Below are 21,949 nucleotides of genomic sequence, written 5' to 3' on the forward strand. Positions count from 1 at the left end.
TCTGGAGCACAATTTTTATAGGAGATGCGCACAAGAGTTTAATCTTAATATTTTAAATATTTAAGAGACATTTTTTGTGTGCAAATATCCCTTTTCTTCCTGTTACTACGAAACTATGCAACTTGGAATAAATTCAATTGGCTGCTTCTGGGTTCCAGCAAATTAAGAGTAAAATTTTTTGCAAATTGGTGAGGAAAGAACAAACTCTCCCTTTCACTAGATGATATATTGATATCCATGCAGCAATAGGACTATAGGATCCTTCTGGATAAGCTATTGCTTTTACTAATGCTTTAGACGAATAGCAAAACGATGATGCTAAAAGGAGACGCTAAGAAGAAGTACCCGAGTTTTCGTTTTCTATTCCACTTTAATCGGATCGCAATCCGAGTCGGCCGTAACTCCGACCCGAAATAGCCAGTCCGCAGGACCCACCTCTAAAATCCGCAGGATGTCTCCTTTCCATTCATTCGAAAGAAACCACACCGCCTTTAACATGATTCTACCCGCATATTCCATTCCTGCGACCGCCTCCGTGATCCCGATGGCCTATGCGGCCACCTCCACCTCCACCTCCACCTCCGCCTCCTCCTCCTCCCGTCCGTTCTCATCCATCTCATCTCTCTCCTTCCTCCGCTCCATATCAACCCTCCATTTCCCTCCTCCGCTGCCGCCACGTCAGCGTCGCCACCTCTCCTCCTCCGCCTCCGCCCCTACCGCTTTGCTCAAGCGGAGCCCCAAGCGCTTAAAGTACTCCGCTCAACGCCTCTTCAAGGTTTCAAGATCTCTCCTCCTCTTTCCTCTTTTCCCCATAATTTTCCTTCAACTTCATTAATATTTTTGCTCAAAATTGGAAAGAAAGGGGAGGGGATGACGTACTTGAAGATGGATCCAATGAGAGAGGATACTTGGAAGTTGGATCCGATCATTGAGATGATTAGGGAAGGGGCGGTTGGAGTAATCCCCACTGATACCGTGTATGTTTTCACTTCCTTTTTTCCTCTTTATTTGGATGGTTCTTATGTTGTTTTCATATATTTCTTTGTCTGAATTATGATAAGATTTTTAAAACTATTAGAAGGAGATTGAATGAGAATAATGTGTAGCTTTTTTCCTTTAGTTTATGAATGGCTATAATTGCTCAAGTGGATCATCTCTCTGAACTAAGGAGCTTTTTAAGAGTTTAAGACCATTTATTAGCTTACCAGAAAGCATATGTATTATGCAGAAGCTTAGAAGCTGCATAAGCTTAGCATGTGAAGAATTACTCCATGAGCATGGTTCATGTAAGAATTATCAGAAGTTGGAACGTGGAACAAATTGGTTTTAAATAGATGGGTTAGTTGTGCTCTTCACTATGCTTCCTTTTATAGGTGGTGAAGAAGGATTTTTATGAGATGAAATCCAATATGAGTAGTATCTCAATTTGTCATTTGAAGGTTGTGCTATAGTGGGTTCCTGTTGTAGTACTTGACTACTTTCTACTGACAATTGACTGAAGGATAACCTCATGGAACTTTTGATTTAAGTAAGTTTGAGATTTGAACATCCAAGAACTGGTGCATTAAGACAATAATTTTGGTAGCTATGGTCAAATTAAGCGTTAAGACCAAGGATCCTAATTCTGACATATGAAGTATTTGAGAAACTTAGAGGAAAGTTCATGAAATTAGTGATGAATATAAGGTATGATCTTGTAGATCTACCTTTCAACCATTCGTCTCAGGACGAATTTCCCCATTTTAGGCAACTTTTTTCTGCCAACATTTGGGAAGCTGAATTTCCCTAATTTTTTTTCGAAAATTAATGAAGCAGTGAGGAAACTAATAAAATTGTGGCCTATTGAAGGAGAGATATTCTAAATCTATATCAATGGCTAATCTTGAAGAAAATACCCCAAACTTTGAACTTCGCGTTTTATTAAAATTAAGAAAAGTAAAAATGTTCCTACATTTAACCGATTTAATGATCATAAAATAAAATTAGGTCTCAATTATTTGTTAATTGCAAAGTCTATAATTTGTATAGCAATTGGTACTGAATTTTTGAAAATCTAAGAAAATTAGCTCTCAATTGTTTGTTGATGGAAATATATACTATTGGTTTAGCAATAGGTACTGTTTAGTTTACTCTATTTGAACCTTGCCGAATAAAAAATGGTAAACTTGTGCTTGAGTATGATAGGCTGCACCTAATTCAAGATCTGAGATTGTCTTAGCATTATAGCCAATGTTTTGAAAGGTGGCCGCGGATGGCGGGCGGTCACCCCACCGTCTAGCTCCAAGGTAGAAGGCGGGTGACAAGAAAAAAAATTATATATACTATATTTATAATTTTTAATAATAATTTAGTATATAGAAAATACTCTGATCAGAAATTAATATATACTTAATTAGCTTGCAATCAACTGTAATTCCTCTAATTAATAATGTGATACAGTGAAAAAAAATTTAAAAAAAAAATCAGCAATCTTAAATCTTAATACAGTAATTCATAAACCAATTAGGCAATTAGCAATTAACTCCTCTAAATTTTTAATTAATTCCCATAACTGCATACCATAGCAGATTAAGAGTAATTGAAAAATTAAGATAGAAGAAATTGGGAATATTTAAGCTCGGGAAAAGAAAACTGTAAATTCATTACATTCATAATAGGAGAGAGTGGGAGAGACAGTGAGTCGGAGAGAGAGAGTTGCCCACTGTCGCACAATGCCATCGGCTGCTTGCTGCCTGCGCTATGATCACCGCCTTCGCTCCCGCTAGCTGTGGAAGAGTTCTTCTTCTAGGGTTTCTGAAGAGAGGAGAGAGAGAGAGAGAGAGAGAGAGAGAGAGAGAGAGAGAGAGAGAGAGAGAGAGAGAGAGAGAGAGAGAGAGAGAGAGAGAGAGAGAGAGACAGAGAGAGCCTGAGAGAGAGTTGCCCACTGTCGCACAATGCCATCGGCTGCTTGCTGCCTGCGCTATGATCACCGCCTTCGCTCCCGCTAGCTGTGGAAGAGTTCTTCTTCTAGGGTTTGCCGGTGTGCAGGAAGAGAGAGAGAGAGAGAGAGAGAGAGAGAGAGAGAGAGAGAGAGAGAGAGAGAGAGAGAGAGAGAGAGAGAGAGAGAGAGAGAGAGAGAGAGAGAGAGAGAGAGAGAGAGAGAGAGAGAGAGAGAGAGAGAGAGAGAGAGAGAGAGAGAGAGAGAGAGAGAGAGAGAGAGAGAGAGAGAGAGAGAGAGAGAGAGAGAGAGAGAGAGAGAGAGAGAGAGAGAGAGAGAGAGAGAGAGAGAGAGAGAGAGAGAGAGAGAGAGAGAGAGAGAGAGAGAGAGAGAGAGAGAGAGAGAGAGAGAGAGAGAGAGAGAGAGAGAGAGAGAGAGAGAGAGAGAGAGAGAGAGAGAGAGAGAGAGATAGAGAGAGAGAGAGAGAGAGAGAGAGAGAGAGAGAGAGAGAGAGAGAGAGAGAGAGAGAGAGAGAGAGAGAGAGAGAGAGAGAGAGAGAGAGAGAGAGAGAGAGAGAGAGAGAGAGAGAGAGAGAGAGAGAGAGAGAGAGAGAGAGAGAGAGAGAGAGAGAGAGAGAGAGAGAGAGAGAGAGAGAGAGAGAGAGAGAGAGAGAGAGAGAGAGAGAGAGAGAGAGAGAGAGAGAGAGAGAGAGAGAGAGAGAGAGAGAGAGAGAGAGAGAGAGAGAGAGAGAGAGAGAGAGAGAGAGAGAGAGAGAGAGCCATTTGGGTTCTTTTTTTTTTTTTGATATATTGGTTAGTTATTAAACCCAATTTGCTACAAAACTCGACCGGCTCACTAATAACCGCATCTCAATTTGGTGGGTCAAAGCGCTGGCCCGCAGGTGCTTGGTCACCTCTCTACGATGCATTTCAGCATGGCCGCCTTTTTCACTTTTCAAAACATTGCTATTAGCATTGTATGTATGATGTGTGGTGCATTGGCAATACAAATGTTGTGCCTTACATAGCCAGCTTACCCAAACATCACTCCTTAAATTCTTATGAGTTATGATCAAGGTTCTAAGTTTTAGTTTAGGTCAGTGTTGGTTGCTTGGAGAATAGAACATTTAGTTATTCCCCATGCCACACATGACAATGAGTGTCGTAGGGCCAGGCAGGAGAGGAGCAATTGCTATCCAAATAATTAAAAGATCAATCACATGCATTGGAGGTTTCTACCCACATAATACATAGTGGAACCAACTAGATAGCATAAATCTCGTTAGTTAGCTGGCATAAGGGAGATGTAAAACAATAATATATATTGATGACGATGACCTATATATACAGCTGATAAAGTACCTGAATACATATACATTGATATCAAGGTTGTGAATATCGGTTACGGAGTATTAGTAGTCAGATAAAATGATATTTATTGGTAATTTTTGCCACTAAATTAAGCATTTCAGTTTCAGGCTTGTGGCAACCATGCTTTCTTTCTATCTACTTGATGGATATTCCTAAATCTACTTATCAGCTAGGTTGTACCTCCATAAGATTTCATATGATAGTGTTGAATCCTAGTTGCTTTAGCACAAGATAATATTTTGACCATGTATAATTCTTATTATCAGCTATGCCATTGTTTGTGATTTGAAGAGTCATTCATCCATCGAGCGACTTCGCAGGTAAAAATACTCTGTCTTTTGTATCCTGTATCTTATGTTATGTCTACTGCTAAGTAATTTTCTTTTGCATTAGTGACCTCAAGGTCATGCAAGTTATTCTGACAAATAGTTTATTTGGATGCAGAATTAAAGGCATAGGAAATTCAAAGGCAAGAGATATCACTGTTGTAGACCTGTTCTCATAGTGCATAAGAATCTTACTGTGAGAATGATATGCAACAGTAGAGGACTGTCATCTGGTTATGCTTCTTATCTATTCTGTTGAATTCTTGCTGATCACTCATTACATTTTGTGCAGCCTCTCAGTATTCTGTGTCATTCCTTACAAGACATAGATACCTATACAATGGGTTTTCCTCGTGGGAATAGCCAGGGTCAAACAAATATATTTCGAGCTGTTAAGCATTGTTTACCTGGCCCTGTAAGGATGATTGTTTCTTTTTAGGTTATTCAAGCTGATGGTCTGGATTTTGCAGCTATGAACTTTTCAAAACATTTTCTTTTTTTTACAGTACACCTTTATTCTGCCTGCAAGTAAACAATTGCCAAAACAATGTGTAAGGAATGGACCATCTGCTAAATATGCACAAAGGAAGCAAGTTGGTGTGCGGATACCAGACGACACTATATGTCAAGCCATATTGCAAAATTTGGATGCACCTCTTATATGCACAAGGTTGGTTATTTGCTCTTCCTAAATTAACACATATTCTAACATTTGTGCTGATTGCTGATTTGGATTAGGATATTAGTAGACAAATTCTGTATTTTTGTTTGTCTAACATTTAAAATGTCCATGTTCAAATGGTTTCTTTAATTTCACAGTGTAAAATGGCCTGCTGAAGATCAGTGGATGCTAGATCCTGTCATCATTGCTGATATTTACGAGCCAGAGGTATGAATTTTATCCTGGCCTGTCATCTTTGCTTTTGTCAGGAACATAACTGCTTATATGAACATACAACAAGGAACTTGAAAGGAAAACTACAAAAGATGGTCTACATTTTGTTAAATTGGTTGTAGTTATTGCTTTCTGGACAGATAAGTTTGTTTTAGATTTCATATTAATAGAACTTTTAGAAGAAGGATTCTTGATAGTCTCTGAATCTGAGCTACTATAGATTATCAAATATCTGCAGATATATCTGCTAGTTGATTCTAGTTCGTCTTACTAACCATTATGCATATCTCATGCTCGGTGCCATCAGAAATTTGTGAACAGAGTTCAAGTAGCCTACATCACAAAGTTCTCTCAAAAATGCCCTTGATTGAATGTTAGGCTAGAGTTACTATCTGGGCAATCTGGATTAAGAGGTATTTTGAATTTCTGAGCATAGTCAATCAAAATTGCAAGTTACCTCACCAAGGGAGACAACCATGCTCTACTTAAGCTGTGGACCTACCCAAGCGAATCACTAATGAGCCATAGTCAAATCAAGCTACTTACAATCCATACTCACATCGGTCATACATGATGTGCCATTCACACATATTCAGTTGTAAACCTCCCTCTTGGAGATGCTTGCCCGGACTCCCTTGCCGATGAATAAGTCGATCACACTAGTTTCTTCACCTTGGTAGGTGGTTGTGATAAAGATACAAGGTTCAACTCCCCAGGGTCATTCGCTTCAAAGCTCCTCACAAATGGACCTTGGCTTATAAAGATGGATCTCTCATCTCCTTTCTTTCTCTTGGAGTCTCTTAGGGCTTCTCTATTAGTGAGAGATCTGTTTGGAAAAGCTCTAAACTTCTCCCTAAATAACTTGAGAGATCACAACAGCTGGATGACTCAGATTGATCCAATAAAGCATCAATCTCTGTTAGTTGTAATGCCACTGATTGAACGCAGTGGTGCCGTTCGGCCAACCAACAATGGAAACTTATGGTTTTTAGTTCCACTAGTCAATCAGACTGCCTGGTCTGCATTCGGTGGTCTCACAGTGTAGGCTGCCAGAGTCCCATTCTATGCCGACCGATTGCAACAAGACGGTTGACCGTTTGAGACCCTCCGATCGATCACTCTCTGAAACACTTGCTGAACTGCTTTTCAGAAGACTTCTATCTTGAATCCAACAATCTAATTAGAATGTGCTTTGACCATGAACATGAACAACTAAAAGGTTGTAAATAAGAAACAAAGTATGTTTTAGAACATGAAACTTGCCACCTACTTATTTGCACCAGCAAAAATATATATGCGTAGGAGTAGTTCTAATTTGGCACTAGAAAAGGTAGTTTAAATAGAGAATGGTTTCGGATAAATGGAAATATTGTCCACTTAAAAGGAAATAAACATATCCTAGTGTTTGTATGGTCACACTTTTCTTCCAATAGCTAAATTTGGAGTTTGTATGTTAATGATTGTAATATGTTCTTCAGGGTCTTGATTTTGTTGTTGATGGTGGAATCAGAGTTGCTGATCCATCCACTGTAGTGGATATGACAGGAAGTAATCCAACAATCGTTCGTCAAGGAAAGGTATATGCATGATGCATCTAATAGAGTATGCCATTAGTTAAATTCTTTTCCTTTTTTTTTCTGCTTCATAGGGGTTAGCTATATCTTGTCTTACTATGTCAATTTTGATTTTGGTCCCCCTCTCAAGCATATCTTCAACTTAAAACAAGGTCATGCCTTACTGGCACACTAGATTGTCTCTGTCAGACACGCCCAACTGTCTCAAGCAATTTTTTGTCCTATTTGTTATCAAAGATGACATCCTAAGTTCTATTATCACTCTCATTTCTTATGCTATTTACTTATAATACCATTAGGCACATCAACATCCCTATCTAGAAAAGGATTTATGATTATATGATTTTGTTAATTGCTATATATTGTGAATAATAACCATCATATCTAGCCATCATATAAAGTTTTCTAAAGATGTGCGACAATCACCTAATAGTGTAGATTCACCTCTATTTAGAGATTTGCCACAATGCTAAGTTGATATCATCACTCCCTTTTTGATGAACAATTGGTCCAATATAAAGGAAGTACTCCATTATACATATTCGTTGAGGTAAAACTTTTTCGTGTTGATGCTTTGATTTACTAAAATTGGATATACACAATATTAGACCTACTTATCCCACAACCTTCTAGGTTCTAAATTTCTTCTCGATACTTTTAGTTTAGTTTTTAAATCCATCTTAGCTTTAGAACTTAAAATGGTGTCCAAAAGGCATGTCTTTTCAAATATATTTGCTGGAATTCCTTTTCTCAAAGAATAGAAAATTCTCAGTAGTAGCTTTTCAATTGATTGTTTCTTTGCAAAACCATTTTTAGATTGCCATTTTGGTTTACTGCATGTCCTATCATGGACACAGCATACTTCAGTTTATTCAGGTTGTTGAGTTATTTCATGATTTCCTTGGCCAAGTGGCTACCCGAAATACTGCGTGTCCTAGCATGGACACAGTATACTTCAGTTTATTCAGGTTGTTGAGTTATTTCATGATTTCCTTGGCCAAGTGGCTACCAAAATACTTTTGGCAGATGAATATTTAGATTGTAATCTTATCCATGCATTTCATGAAGAATTCTCTGGTATCTCGCAGTTATACAAGGAAATAATGGTAGCTCTATAATTTTATGTCATGTGGTAGCTGATTTTCCCCCTCTATTGCACTCCTCTCCCATTGTATTTTGACATGAAGGATACATGTGTGTGCAGGCAGTCCTTTTTTTTTCTCATCTGCTACTTTTTCAGTTATAATCCGATCTAGAAATTTTCTCAGAAGTTCTGATTGATTCTAACTGTACATGTGTTCAATTCTTGAACTCCTAGTTATCGTTTAAGAAGAGATTTGAAGTTTTGACTTTTGACTGATTTTTTGCTAGCATGTAAAAATTATGAGGATTGAATAGGCTGCATCTCTGGACTTGTTAAATATATCCAAACAAGTTAGAGGTAGCACCCATATAGGATATTTTGTGAATTGAGATGGTTTGGATATATCTGAAGGAGGCACAACATACCAGCCAAGAGTAATTTTATTGTAGGCATGGACACAGACTGATGGAAGTAGCAAGGAATGACTAGCACTTAATTCGATAAAGAACTTTACACAATAGGTCCAAATGGAAGGTAAAGATACATGCAGCCACCCTATATAGTTGGGCCTAATGGCTTGTTGCTGTTGTTGCAGGGACCAAAGCTAGAATGGATGGTGATGGAGGGTGAAGATCCTCTTCTTCAGGCAGCTTGATAGTAACTTCACCTGACTACACTCGCGTAGTTCACTTATTTAGGTTTCATATTATCCTTTCCTGTTTAGAAGATACCACACTTCACGAGTATACAAGAAATCCTGTAAATATGCCGATGATATGATACAGATTCTAATTCATGCCTCTAGTTGCTGTATATTGACTACCATTTGGATGTAAATTTATGTTAATCAACTGTGTCTAATTTTGATGAATTTGCATGGTATTCAGCTTAAACTGTGCAACCAGTTAACTATAATTCATTCTCCTTTGCTTTCTTGTTTCTCAATTTTGAATAGAATATTATGCTAATTACAACAAGTTTAAATAGCGTAGAGCTACTAGAAGAAGCTGTGTGCACAGTACTAGACAAATTTTCAGGATTGTGGACATGGACAACAGCATTGGAAGGCAAAAGAAGCTCAGAGAAATAGAAGAAACCCAAATGATTGAGAGGATTTCAAAGTAGATGTAAAGCTTAGTCCAATTAATTAAAAATTGTTGGAAAAGTGGGAGCTGGGAAACATGTGGAATACTTAGATGTGCTGTATCTTAATTTATACTTTTTGCTGTATATGTTCATGATTTCCAGCCTTTTCTTTTGTAAAAGAATGTCTAAGAAGGATGCGCATGTACTTATTGAACCTTCTTTTAGAAAAGTGGGAATTGTTCCTGTCAGAATTTCATTAGTAAGATAGTATAATAATATTTTATATAGACGTTATTTGCTTTGCTTTTAGAAATGTTCCTGTCAGAATTTCATTAGTAAGATAGTATAATATTATTTTTAGAGTTATTTGCTTTACTTTTAGGAAAAAAAAAGGCACTTCCCTCAAACTCATGATTTGTCCTGTAAGCACTCCTTGCTAAATGATTGTTGAAGGCCATTGATGAATTGTTTAGCAGTTTAAGAAGTTTGAGATCATATCTCTTGCAAACAAACAATTGAATAGTAAATTTTTCATTGATTATCTTTTTTTCCCCTGCTGTAGATAACATTGCACATACTGGATCAACAAGATCACATTTACTGGTCACTAGATCTCCTGTGAATTAAATAAACACTAGCAGCTCACAGGAAGATTTGACTTTCACTAGGAAATTGAGATTCCAAATCTGAGAAGCCACTGTTGAAACAGTGGATAATTTTTGGAGGGGGGAGGGAACAAATGCTTAAGTGGTTTGACAATGAGAAGATGCCCAAGTGGTAAGACATCTGTCTCTGATCACCTCCATTTGTGACACATAACTGTGTTCTTTTCCTTTGAATTTTGACATCATTACATACATTTTGACAATGTTGAAATGAACTTCTTGTATTTTTCAGGTCTTACAGAAGCACGTCCATGTCATTCATAAGGAATAGTTTCAGTAAGTTCTCTTTATTCAACTAAATGCTCTCCAGGTGGTTGGTTTATTTTTGCAAAGTGTCTTAGGGAAATAATTCCCTTAGGTTAAAGAACATAGTAAATCTGTTATCAGGTCCTTTGATCACACTGCTATTTGATTACGATCCGACAGAGGAATCATGGCAGTACATGATCACATGGTGTGGCAACATGGGGTCCATCTGCATTTAACCAGGGAGGATGGTGAAGGCCCTACCACACTACTTAACCTTCAAACCTAATTCATACCATGCCCCCCCTCCTTATCATCTCATTTCACTGCATTTTTCTGCATCTGGCCCACAGGGAACCACCATGGTCTGTCAAAAGAAGGGCTAATGATGCTCTTAAACACCATGTGAGCATCATCATCAAAAGTGTTTCAGATGCCAATTAAGGCCTGTTGTTCTGCAACATGGCCTGTTTGTTCCCTTGCCCATAACCACCTCACTCTTCTTTATTCCATTAGCTGAGATCGGAAGTAAGGTGATTAATTTGAGCAAAAGGAGGAGGAGGAGGAGGAGGAGAAGAAGAACTCAATTGACTTGGGTCCCATTTGGTTGCCATCCATATGTTTGGTGGTGTAAACCTACCTCACCTCTTTTGAAGCTCAAGTCTTTTGTTTCACATGCATTGCAGAGAAGAGACAGCACTTCTGTTTCACCTTAGACTTACATGGCAATGGTTGTAGGGCCCCATCTTTGATGATTGTAGTCAGAAATTTGGTTAGGGGTGGAAGTTTTTGGACTCAACTACTATCTGGTGTACTGAATCATTTGGTTTGGTTGGCACTTGGCAGGAGGAGGGTGGTGAGGAGGCCAATGGGTTGGATGCTGGATGCTGGATGCAGAGAAATTGGCTCCTCAGGACTTTAATAGATATTATTAATGAGCTTGTGATAGATTAGGGCACCAACTAATTTTTAGGTGTTGGCCCAGAAGTAGGGACCTCTTGTTAGGAACTAAATTAACCAAATTAACTTGATTTCAATCTCTCATAGACTTTGTTCTCTTGCTTTGTCTTGACTTCATTTTCATGTTCATGATATATGTTTCTTACACTAAATGATGAGACCAAAAAAAAAAAAAAAAGCATTAACCAATTGCACAGCAATAACAAAGAGGATACTAATCAATTGGATGGCAGTGATTTTGACAAAGAAAGACATACTATTGACAAGACCATTTATAATGACAAAAGTACATCAATAAAAGAGAGGTGATGTAAGAGTTTGCACTATGAGAATGATAAAATACAAGTATATTTACTAGTGTTTTCTTTTTAGTTAAGAACATGACTATCTACAGAATATTTTTCCAACCTTTAGTAATAATAAAATTGTACTCTTAAAACTGAATATTTTAAACTTTTTTTTTTTCTCTCGGTTAATATTAGCATTCATATGAGATCTTCTCTAATTTGCTATCTCCCTGATAAACTCCTTAATTCTCATTGATATATTAATATAAACAGAAATTAGTCTCTCTCTCTCTCTTTTTTTTGTTGGGTTTTGTACAAATCTTAGATGTAACTATGTAAGCTCTTCAACAAAAATGAAATAATTATTTTTTAAAGAACTTGAAGCATTAGAAATTTCAACTCTAGATTCTGCATCAATCATCAATTATTTGAAATGCTTTTCTCCTTCTATCCAACTTAAATCGATCTCATGTGCTTCGCACTACCAATCTATGACTACTTTTTTGGATTGTTTCATTGTTCCAAATCTCAATTGCTATTTCCTGGAACCCCAACGCTTGGAAATTTTTGGTACGGCTCATCACATGCCAAATCCCACCAAAGTACCCTAAAACTGAGGTTATTTCCACATCACCTCCTGTATTTTAGTGTTATTATGCAATTCTTTTCTACCAACTCCTCTCTTTTTTCAGCTGTTTAAAAGGAATATAATGTGATTTTTGTGCGAAGTAGGAAGAATCGACTTGAGAATATGGCAAATAGAGGGTTCCTTTTGTAATAAGGATAACATATAGGCGGCAATTTGAATTAAAATAGAATATAAAAAGAAAGAAAAGGGGAAAAAAGAGAGGGCTCTGAATGCAAAGGACAAGTCCGTTGGAGGTGGGTGGGATGCGGTCACCTCCCTCCCGTGATCCCATCTCGATTCCCGTCACCTCCCGGTCGCGGTACCGCCACCAACTGTTCCTAGTGCTTCCCATCGTCACACAGCTCCACTTTCTTCAAGTCCGGATAAGTGAGGAAAAGGAAAGTGGGGTTTGGCTATTTGCTATTTGCTAGCTGGGAACCAAACCCTAACTTTTGTTTATTTTTTTGATTTGATTTTCTTTATTCTGTTTTTTGGCCAGCAACTCCCACAAAAATGATGCATTGGATTTGATTTGATTCGATTTGATTACATTAAGATTGCTGGTATATATAAGAAAATTTTAACTGCGATTTTTTAAATATCATTTTAAATGCTACCGATGAGTAGAATATTGCTCTGAATAATAGCCGCCAACTTAAGCGCAAAGCAAAGATAATTTAGAGAAAAAGTTAGTGCACAAGTTGTAAAAGATGATCACACCTTCTTTGTTTCTTTTTCATGTAGACTTTGTCATTTAAGTGTTCTTTGTCTCTCATTCTCTTCCCCAAAGGCTTTAAGGATACTCTAGAAAGAGACTTGATCACATGATATCAACTTTCATCCAATGTAATGTGAATGTTATTAGGAAAACTTTTGTTCCTCACCTTAAAAGTATTTTTAGCTAGACGAATTTGTTGACATATTTTTACAAGCAAGTTTGGCATTACTTTCTCTCTTGATGCATTGAACGAAAGCTCATGTTGATCCAATGGTTTTAGGATAAAATGACAAAAAAAAAAGAAGGAAATTATTTCTTCTTTGCTTTCTGTGCCTTGTGGTCCTCTTCTCTTAGCATCTTTCAAGACAAGATAGTGATAATAGATGTGAGTCTTCATAAGTGTATATATATATATATATATATATATATATATATATATATATATATATATATATATATATATAACTATACTACTTTGTCCTATTTCATAAATTTATGATGGAATAAAACTTTTGAGTTGCAATATTTAGGTTTACACATTTGGCGACTTGGGATTAAGCAATTAGGCCGCTCAGACCCTCGTTTACTCTCGGATGCACGCCAACGCATAATATATGTGTCCGGTGAATGTGCTAAATCTGCACTCTTGATAGACTATTATCTCCTAAAAGTAATTAAATTATTGATGATACATTAATAAGAGTGTATACAGTCAACTACACTACTTGAAGACGTGGCAGATTAATTTTAAAGTGGGATTTTTTTATTGGCCAAGGGGGGAACAAGTTAGTAGCTCACACGAGCAGTTGGAGATCAACATTGGTGAAGGGTCCAATCAAAAGATGCCACGTCACTATTTTAGAGCAGCTTCTCCATCCTAGCAAGTATATATTAGATTAATACGTAAATAAAATATATGTGATGCAACAAGAACAATGCCAAAGGTGGCTACATCGTGGTAGATTATTATACAAACTAAGTTACCCTACTTTCTAGATCTCACCACTAAATTTAACCTAATAATGGATTAATTAATTAATTAATTAATCCATTGGTGTATGTACCAAACCCTAATCACAAGAGACAACTCTTTCTTAATAATAGCTCTCTATCTATATTTATTATATACCCTCTCTAATAATATAAGGATTAATTTGGTACAATTAATAATTATTTTGAGTACTTTGTGCCTCGATATTCACGCCGACAGCTTAATTTTTTTCCCCCCCGCCCCTATAAGACAGTCTCGATATTGACATAACAAATTACTATTCCTCCTATGTCAACTTTTTCGATATGTTTCTGAATAAAATAGATGGGGTTTTCTCTAATAAGAGTGAACTTTAGGAGGTGAAATGCAAAAGAAAAACCCACTGTAAATAAGAGAGAGAGAAATGCAAAAGAACCGTTCAGAAAAAAAAAGAAAAAGGTACGAATTTTTTGTTTTTAAATTTGAAAATTTAAACAACGGAACAGCCGAATGCCTTTTTGTCCTCCTCTCCCCCCCATCTCCAAAAAGAAAGAAATAAAAAATGAGAAGGAAAATGGAAATTACCAAAAGGTAGAGCTAATTTTTTCGAATCGACCCTCGTCTTTCCTACTATTCACATCGAGAAAAGAAAAAGAAAGGGAAACAGGAGAGAGACAAACTCCGACCTCAAGGAGGAAACCACCATGTCTCAGCCCATCTCCGCCGCAGCGGCCACGTCATCTCCGGCAGCGGGGACGGCGCCGTCGAGGAGCCACCTGTCCATGGGTGCGCACTCCCCCTTGTGGGCCAACTTCCAGTCCAGCGCCTGGCAGGCGCGGGAGCAGTAGTTGACGGCGCCGCACACCGAGCACCGCCGGAACTCGTGCCGCCGCGTCTCCCGCCTACCGCAGCCCACGTGTGAGCACATCCGCAGCGCCGCGGCCTCCGGATTCGCGCCGGCGCCGGCGCTGCCCCGTCCGGCCGCGAACCACTCGGCGAGGAACCGGTTCGCTGGGTGCGGCTCCGCCGCCGGCACGCTCCACCCGAAGTCGCTCAACAGCGGGCAGCAACCGCTGGCCGCCGCCACCGCCGCTGCTGACGCGTCCACCGGCACTTGCCGGGCGCCTCCGGCAGCGGTGTTCGCGAGGACGGCGGCGAGCTCCCGCGCGTTGGCCTGGACAAGGAACCGACGGCCCTCGGCGACGTTACGCCGCACGCCGTAGCCATCCTGGAGGCAGTGCCCAAGCTCCCGGAGCGCGTCCACGTGTCCAAGGAAGGCCGCGCGGGCGCAGAGGGCGACGCCGGCGCGGAGGTCCTTGTCCCCCTTGGAGCCGCCGCTCCCGTTGAACTGGATCACCGCCAAGGAGTAGAGCGCGTCCGCATGCGACCCCATCGCTGCCTTCGCCATTAACGAAGCCCCGCTTCCCCTGTTCTCCAAGCAATAGAATCGGATCTACACGCCAAAAGAGGAAAAAAAAGATGGCATATTTAGAGCTTTTCTTCTCCAAGAAACCGTAGCAGTAAGAGACTGGAAACTGCGAAAGGGGTAGAACTTTGGATTCTCTTACCATGCCCAGGATGTAGCAGGCCTCGAGATTGCCGGCGTCGGCGCAGCGCTTCAAGAAGCGGTGAGCTGACTCCGACCAGTTCTTGGCCCTAATCGCCAACGATCTCATCGGCGCCTTGGCGAGAACCAGGGGATGCATTCCTAACCCGTTCAGTCTCTTGCATCTGAAACCGCATAAAGATTAGATCTTTACGCCCAAATTGGAAGAAACCGAAGGGATTCGTGGGAGAAATCTTACGTTAGGAGGATGCTGATGAGATCGGAGGGGGAGGCGGCGGAGGAGCTGAGCCTGGAGAGGATCGAGAGGACGAGGTCGTCGGGAAGCCCGTCGAAGAAGTCCGGCGCCGGCGAAGCCTCCCGTGAAGACCGGAGACGCTTCCGGCGTCCTGACTCGGGGATCCGGGGCTCGTGCTCCTGCCCCAATTGGCTCGATCTCCTCTTTGTCCTCCTCTTGCCTTCTTCGATGGAATTCGGGTAGCGCGAGCCCCTCCTCGTCTGCATCGCGTCTTCCTTCTCTGGAGGAGGGAAGGGAAACGAGTTTCGCAACAAAGAGGAGGGGGTCGGGGGGGAGGGGAGGAGGGACCTGGTGGGGGAAACGAACGGACGAGAAAGGATAGCCGATGGCCGGGGAAAAGAGAGACCGGTAGATTTTATACGGGCTAGTCTGGATCAATTGACGCTTTCGCCCCTACTAGTTGACCCGTCTCCAATGACCGCATAAATCTTCCTAGGTTTTCAACTTTTACTTCTAGACGTCCGCATATTACTAAGGTGGGGACGAGGCGTTTCTTCTCGCTTTGTGGCCGTTAAAACTTTCTTAGTGGTAAATGTTTGGCGTTAATTAAGAGGACACACGTGGCGGATGCGGAGGGATCTTTGCTGTTTGGATCCGGATCCGTTATGAAATTTCAGTCAAAGTATCCGTTAGGATCATAATAATAATAACAACAACAACAACAACAATAATAATAATAATAATAATTAGGTTAGAGAGCAAATGTGTATACAATCTAATTCGTTATTCATGTGTACTAATACATCGATCTGTACATTTAGCAAATGGAATCATAAGATTGACATGATTAATGCGCACAATTGACCGCTTACTTGGACCTATTGAATTCTATTCTTTAAAATTACAATATTGACTATAATCACACATCTATATTTTTTTCTCTCTTTTTCTTTCGGAAGCAGCCGGTGTGAATTAGATATCGTTCGTTTTAATCAAATATTCACACATCTGATAGTTTGAATAAGCCTCTGCTACTTGATCGGAAACAATGTCACCGTAAGAAGAACATTGTATCAAGCCCTAACGACACACGACATAAATTTTTTTAACCATTTCTCATATTTACCTACTGACATATGTAATGACACTTGTGCCCTTGTCTCACATCACTATCCTAACACATCTAATAAGCACCACCATTGCAATAACCATTTGGGAGACTTGGCAATAGTCTTCTTCCTTATTGTGGGCCTTGCAAGACTGTTGATTTAAAGAGGTTGGAGTTTGAAGGACTATAAAAAATGGGAGTGTTAAATTTACTTACTTTGCTTTAAATTTGATCAAAAACAAATCAAAGCTGTGACATCTTGATGAGACATCACTGACAATATATACCTAAATATTTGTTTATTTGTTTACTGGAATGAATATTAGGAGTTTTTTTAATTTAACTATATCTAAACTTTTAATCTAAAATTAAGTGTATATATTTTATATACTCGATGTATATTTTATTATAATAGGATGCACATATTTCAGACATACATATTGATGCATTTACTAATGTGGTATGTATTGATATTTATTATTTTACCTCAACTTAACAGTAGTCAAAAGAGGGAATATTATATTATTTTTAAAAATTAAATATTAAAATACTATGTATTTGGCTTTAATATTAGGTTTCTTTTTTATTTTTACTTACCTTAAGAGTATTAATTATCGTTTTGTCTGTAATTAATTTAACTTATCTGTATAGTGGTTATCTATTAAGTTTTTAGAGATTAAAAATTAAAATACATGGATTGGATAATAAACTTCCATATATATAGAGTATGAGTGATAATGGAGATAAAAAAAAAATAGAAAGAAATTTCCTACAACTTAACTTGCCAACAATTTGAACTTTTTATTCATCATTTTTCCTATCAATCAAATATGGGACTTATATATTTCCTAAATTTGGGTAATTCAATGCTTTTTATTGCCATAAAACTAGTTTGGTGTCTCCATTAATAAAGATATACACTATAATTTGGCCCTTAGATTACAATTAAACATCTCTAACATGAATGAAGGTCTTAATAAATGGCACCTAAACTTAGAAAGAGAAATCATATATAAGCTTAGATTCAGTGGATTTAATTCCATATGGAAAAATAGAAGAAAAAAAATATATATTAAGCTTTTGGATTGAGTTAATTTCTAGAAAACCTTATTTCATGAATAATTGGTATCAAAGTGAAGAATTATAAAGACCTTGTTAGTTGAATTTTAGATGCTATAGAAATATTTCATTGACACTGTCATAATGTGAGAGATATTAGATAGCTAGGTGTAACTAATTATATATAAAGTGCCTAACATTGAATGCCATATTGGAAAATTTCAAATATAATTGTAGTTTTGCGAAAAAAAAATTAAAAAAAAATAGAGCGTTAGATAAGAGAAGAAAAGGAGTGCAAGTAAGTTATTGATAGCGTATAATAGATCCGATCTTTTAGGGTTATTTATCATAGTTCAAATTGAAATACTAGGTTTGCAAAATTTTGGTGTTCTTCAATTATTAAAAAAAAAGAAAAAAAAAATAGCAGTAGACAAGAGAAGACAAAGGAGTGCAAGTAAGTTAAAGAGATGATGAGAGAAATGACATCCTTATAGTGATAAAAAAAAAAAAAAAAGAAGGAAAAAAAGGATATGCCCTCCAAACAACAATTGCCCATAATTTTGATCAAATATTTTTCATCCTCAAGTCTCCATCTCTCCAATTTGCATTGGATAACCAGAAGGTGCTCCACTTTCAATTAATTAAACATTCCCTTGTTTGCTTTGAGTTCAAAACCCATAATTTAATTCAGTAATTAAGTATTAATTTTTTTTAAATCTAGTTCAGTACTCATTTTCTAAATAAATACAAATATATAAATTCTAATATTATTTCAAATTAATTATAATTTTATCCTTGATATATAAGCCAGTAAATATGTATTTAAGTCTGCCAATGACTATTATAAATACTATATAAATCAACGAATATGTACTTAAACTCACAAATGTATATTATAATAAAATGAATTTAAAAAGAAGTTAATAAACAATATCTCCAAAGTATCATCCGATAGCCCAAAAAGAATTTGAATCATTAAAAAAAAAGTGAATTCTAAAAGCTTCTCATATGAATTAAGCAATTTAATAAAATGTTAGTGAGATTGTAAAGCATTAGGAGTGGATTTTAGCATTTTAATCCTATCAGCTTGTGCCATTGAGGGTGTAAGAAAATGAAATCCTTGACCTTAGAAAGATTGTTGTCCAAATTAACAACAACCTTCCCATATTTTCCATTAGTAAAACAATGTTACTTCTTTCATTATGCTTTGACCAATATCTATAAATATATGTACAATTCTTTATGTCTCCATCTATCTAAAGCTCATTACATTAAGAAATAGTATGTATATATATTTGAATTCCATAGCTTGGAAGTATCACAAAGTGACTTCACTAGGGTTTGGTCAAAGATCAAAATACCTCCTTAAAATACCCTCATGTAGTTTTGACCAAGGTGCAACCGATATTAGGTTTTCTGTCTAATATTAACGATCGATAAGAACAATTCGTTATAAAACTACCGAAATTCTAAATTTTTTTTATTGTTAATATTGGTTCTTTTTGGTATGTATTAAATTTTTAAAATTAAAAAAAAATGGAACTTGAGGTGGAAAAGTATAAGACACTGATTTTTAAAAACAAATCTATTTTTTAATTAGTTATTATAAATTAAGAGGATGCTTTTCTCCTTTTATTGTCATAATGTCACAGATGAAAATTAAAAAGAGATATTCCAAATTTTGGCCAAATCTAGAGAGTAAAATATATTTTCCCTCTAAAATGGCTTTGGAAAAGTATGAAGAGACCCATTAACATGCATTCTTATTTAAAAAAAAGAAAAAGAAAAGAAACAATAGAGTTGTATTAAATTATTCTTTAATACAATTATTCATTACTTAAATAATATAATTATTAAAGTTCATGATTCCCATGATCTCTTAGTTTCTCCATAGAGATGTCCTTATCATTAGACAGCAATGGCTAAGTTTGTCAAGTAATTCCTTATGTACACTTCTATAGTATATCAATTTATTAGTAAAAAAATATGATAGAAAGTGATGTATACGCAACCAGTCAATACTAGCTTTTAGACAGCTCATTGCTTATATATCTCTACAATTGCTTCCTTTTTATTTTTCAGAAGAAATTGTTTCCAATTTTTCTATGGCCCAAATTATGAAAAGTTGCTACCAACTAATGTTTATTGTGCTCCATCATTATTATGACATAATTTATTTATATTCATTTTATTTTAGGTATTTTGCATATCACCTATTCTTTTAAACTGCTTATTTTTGGATAGCAAACTAAGCTTACATAAACAATGGCTCCGGCTCGGCTCGGCTGAGTTCGAGTCTACAGGAGCTTAGTGCGGTTAGACTCGAACTCAGCTTGGTTTGAACTGAGTTGAGCTAACCCTAAATCGAAAAATAAGCAGCAAGAGCCGAGTCGGTCTGACTCGACTCATTTACACCCTGTATAAGAGGAATAATTTTATTTTACTTACAAAAAAGATAGTATATATATATATAATATTATGTTTTTCGCACTTTTTCTATGCTTGCTAATCTAATTATAAAATAGAATAAAAAATGTGCAAATTATTCCTCTTTTACCTATCAAAAATTAATTAATATCCTCTAATTTAAATCTCCAAGTTAGATGTAGGGTCTTAATCATTTTTTCTTTTCTTTTGACGTTAGGTTAAGCGTATGTAGATTTAAAATAGGGAATGCTTACTTGACCTAAACTTATGGTAATGGCTTGATATAGATTGTCTTTCTTGCAGCCATAAGTGAAAAAGTAGTACTATTAAATAGATAAAGATTTGTCAATGAATAGATTCTACCTTCTCACTAGTTGGCATTGTTGTAATGCTTGTCATCCATTAAATTCTACAACTCCCTAATTAATATTAACTCCTTTCTAGCTAACTTCTTGTCACCTAATTGATCGAAATGAAATAAATAGTTATCTATGGCATCACAATCTCAACACTACCTACAAGCTTTCAACTTTTATTATTTTATTATTTTTTTTTCTAGTCACAATTAAATTTTAAGGAAAACTTATAATGAAAACCATCTCAATCTTGGTTCAAAAGATTAGAGCTAAAGATAGAGAAGTGGATAGCTTTAAAAAGTGTCAAAAGTTATTGGTATCATATATAGTTTACATCCTAATACTTAGGAGAGATACCAAATATTTTAGTAGTGCTTAATTATATAGTATTTGGTACAATACTAGTGAGTTAAGATGTCATGGCCATGAGCAATTGGGAGGCACCGGCATGGTGTCACGTCTTCATAAATTAACATACATGACATCCATGATGAGAAGAAGAAGAAGAAGATTATGTTTAATTTTGTTAAGTTTAAAGACTAATATATTTGATTAGGTTAATTAATTCTATGGCTTTTCAAAGTTTTATGCTACAATACAAGTAGAAAATATTCTTATTAGCTGCCAACCTTCATGTTAATGTGTTGTCATAGTGGTTAGGGTAGAGTTAAGTGCAGCTGTTCTATATTAAACAACAACTAAACCTCTCATATCTTTATGTATTTGAATATTTAGGTTAGAATAAAATGAGTTCAACAATCTTTAAGTTTGTTTAAGGAATCTCGTCAAGCTAAAATTCTAGTAAGGATAAATAGCTAATGTTAACTTATACTCTTGTGCTTTAATTCAAAATAATAAGACCCGTTATAGATTTTTGATTCAAAAATAATTATATTTTGTTAGCACCAACATTTCTCACCATAAATAAATAACAAAATTATAACCAAACTATCTTTTGTGCAGCTGCTTAAGTAGTCTTACATTCTAATTAATGGTTGTAACTAGAGTATGTTGACATCTTTGATTATAGTTATCCTTTTTTATTTTAATTTGTTAGTTAATCTTATTTTAGTTCATTAGTGTCGTAAGATTACAGCCAAATAATGTAGAGTATTTGAATATTAAAAAGATTCTTTTGACAAGAAAAATCTATGGCCTATTTTAAGCTCATAATATAATCATATAAAATAATGTTTGAAGAAAGCCAAAATAATACAAATAAGTGCCTGGATATATGCAAGACATGGCATTAATTCCAATATGCAAGACATGGCTACATCTTTTTATTTTAGCTAAGTTTGATACATGTCAACTCATAGCTAATGCACTGATATTTAATATGATAATATATATTTTCCCTTGTGTCGGCCCCAACAATACTAGAGTTTGGCTACAACTTCTTATTATAGCTAAGTTTGCTACATGTCAACTCATAGCTAATGCACTGATATTTAATATGATAATATAAATT

At 36.7% G+C, this 21,949-nt stretch overlaps 2 protein-coding genes across 3 annotated transcripts; one reads left to right on the top strand and one right to left on the bottom strand.

The window, feature by feature from the left end:
• The first annotated feature begins 461 nt into the window (after positions 1-461).
• Positions 462-11,163, top strand: LOC140793025 (uncharacterized). Of its 2 annotated transcripts, XR_012109866.1 has the most exons (12): positions 462-775; positions 859-977; positions 4,554-4,607; positions 4,732-4,756; positions 4,906-5,028; positions 5,120-5,283; positions 5,433-5,502; positions 6,987-7,085; positions 8,762-8,864; positions 9,815-10,029; positions 10,150-10,193; positions 11,010-11,163. XR_012109866.1 is itself a non-coding variant. In XM_073144349.1 (9 exons), the coding sequence occupies exons 1-9, from the start codon at positions 497-499 to the stop codon at positions 8,819-8,821; spliced, it is 993 nt and encodes a 330-aa protein (XP_073000450.1). In that variant the 5' UTR covers positions 463-496; the 3' UTR covers positions 8,822-9,059. The 2 variants fall into 2 exon arrangements, 1 of the variants encoding a protein (XP_073000450.1); XM_073144349.1 differs by lacking the exons at positions 9,815-10,029; positions 10,150-10,193; positions 11,010-11,163 and having other exon boundaries at positions 463-775; positions 8,762-9,059.
• Positions 11,164-14,184: 3,021 nt separating this feature from the next.
• On the bottom strand, positions 14,185-15,953 carry LOC140793089 (F-box protein At1g67340-like). The gene is made up of 3 exons (XM_073144458.1): positions 15,532-15,953; positions 15,295-15,457; positions 14,185-15,179 (listed from the first exon to the last, which is right to left on the bottom strand). Exons 1-3 carry the CDS (start codon positions 15,792-15,794, stop codon positions 14,436-14,438), a joined length of 1,170 nt encoding a protein of 389 aa, XP_073000559.1. The 5' UTR covers positions 15,795-15,953; the 3' UTR covers positions 14,185-14,435.
• Between the last annotated feature and the right edge of the window lie 5,996 nt (positions 15,954-21,949).

Source organism: Typha latifolia, chromosome 7 (genome assembly GCF_019914945.1).
Source record: "Typha latifolia isolate L0001 chromosome 7, TyphaL0001v2, whole genome shotgun sequence".
Lineage (NCBI taxonomy): Eukaryota > Viridiplantae > Streptophyta > Magnoliopsida > Poales > Typhaceae > Typha > Typha latifolia.

Excerpts from the sequence above, each read along its gene's own strand:
- LOC140793025 (XM_073144349.1), top strand. The coding sequence starts at position 497 with ATGATTCTACCCGCATATTCCATTCCTGCGACCGCCTCCGTGATCCCG. Across the intron at positions 978-4,553 it reads GTAATCCCCACTGATACCGT|CTATGCCATTGTTTGTGATT; the intron begins GTATGTTTTCAC and ends TCTTATTATCAG. Across the intron at positions 4,757-4,905 it reads AAGGCATAGGAAATTCAAAG|CCTCTCAGTATTCTGTGTCA; the intron begins GCAAGAGATATC and ends CATTTTGTGCAG.
- LOC140793089 (XM_073144458.1), bottom strand. The coding sequence starts at position 15,794 with ATGCAGACGAGGAGGGGCTCGCGCTACCCGAATTCCATCGAAGAAGGC. Across the intron at positions 15,458-15,531 it reads CTCATCAGCATCCTCCTAAC|ATGCAAGAGACTGAACGGGT; the intron begins GTAAGATTTCTC and ends ATGCGGTTTCAG. Across the intron at positions 15,180-15,294 it reads CCTGCTACATCCTGGGCATG|ATCCGATTCTATTGCTTGGA; the intron begins GTAAGAGAATCC and ends TTTGGCGTGTAG.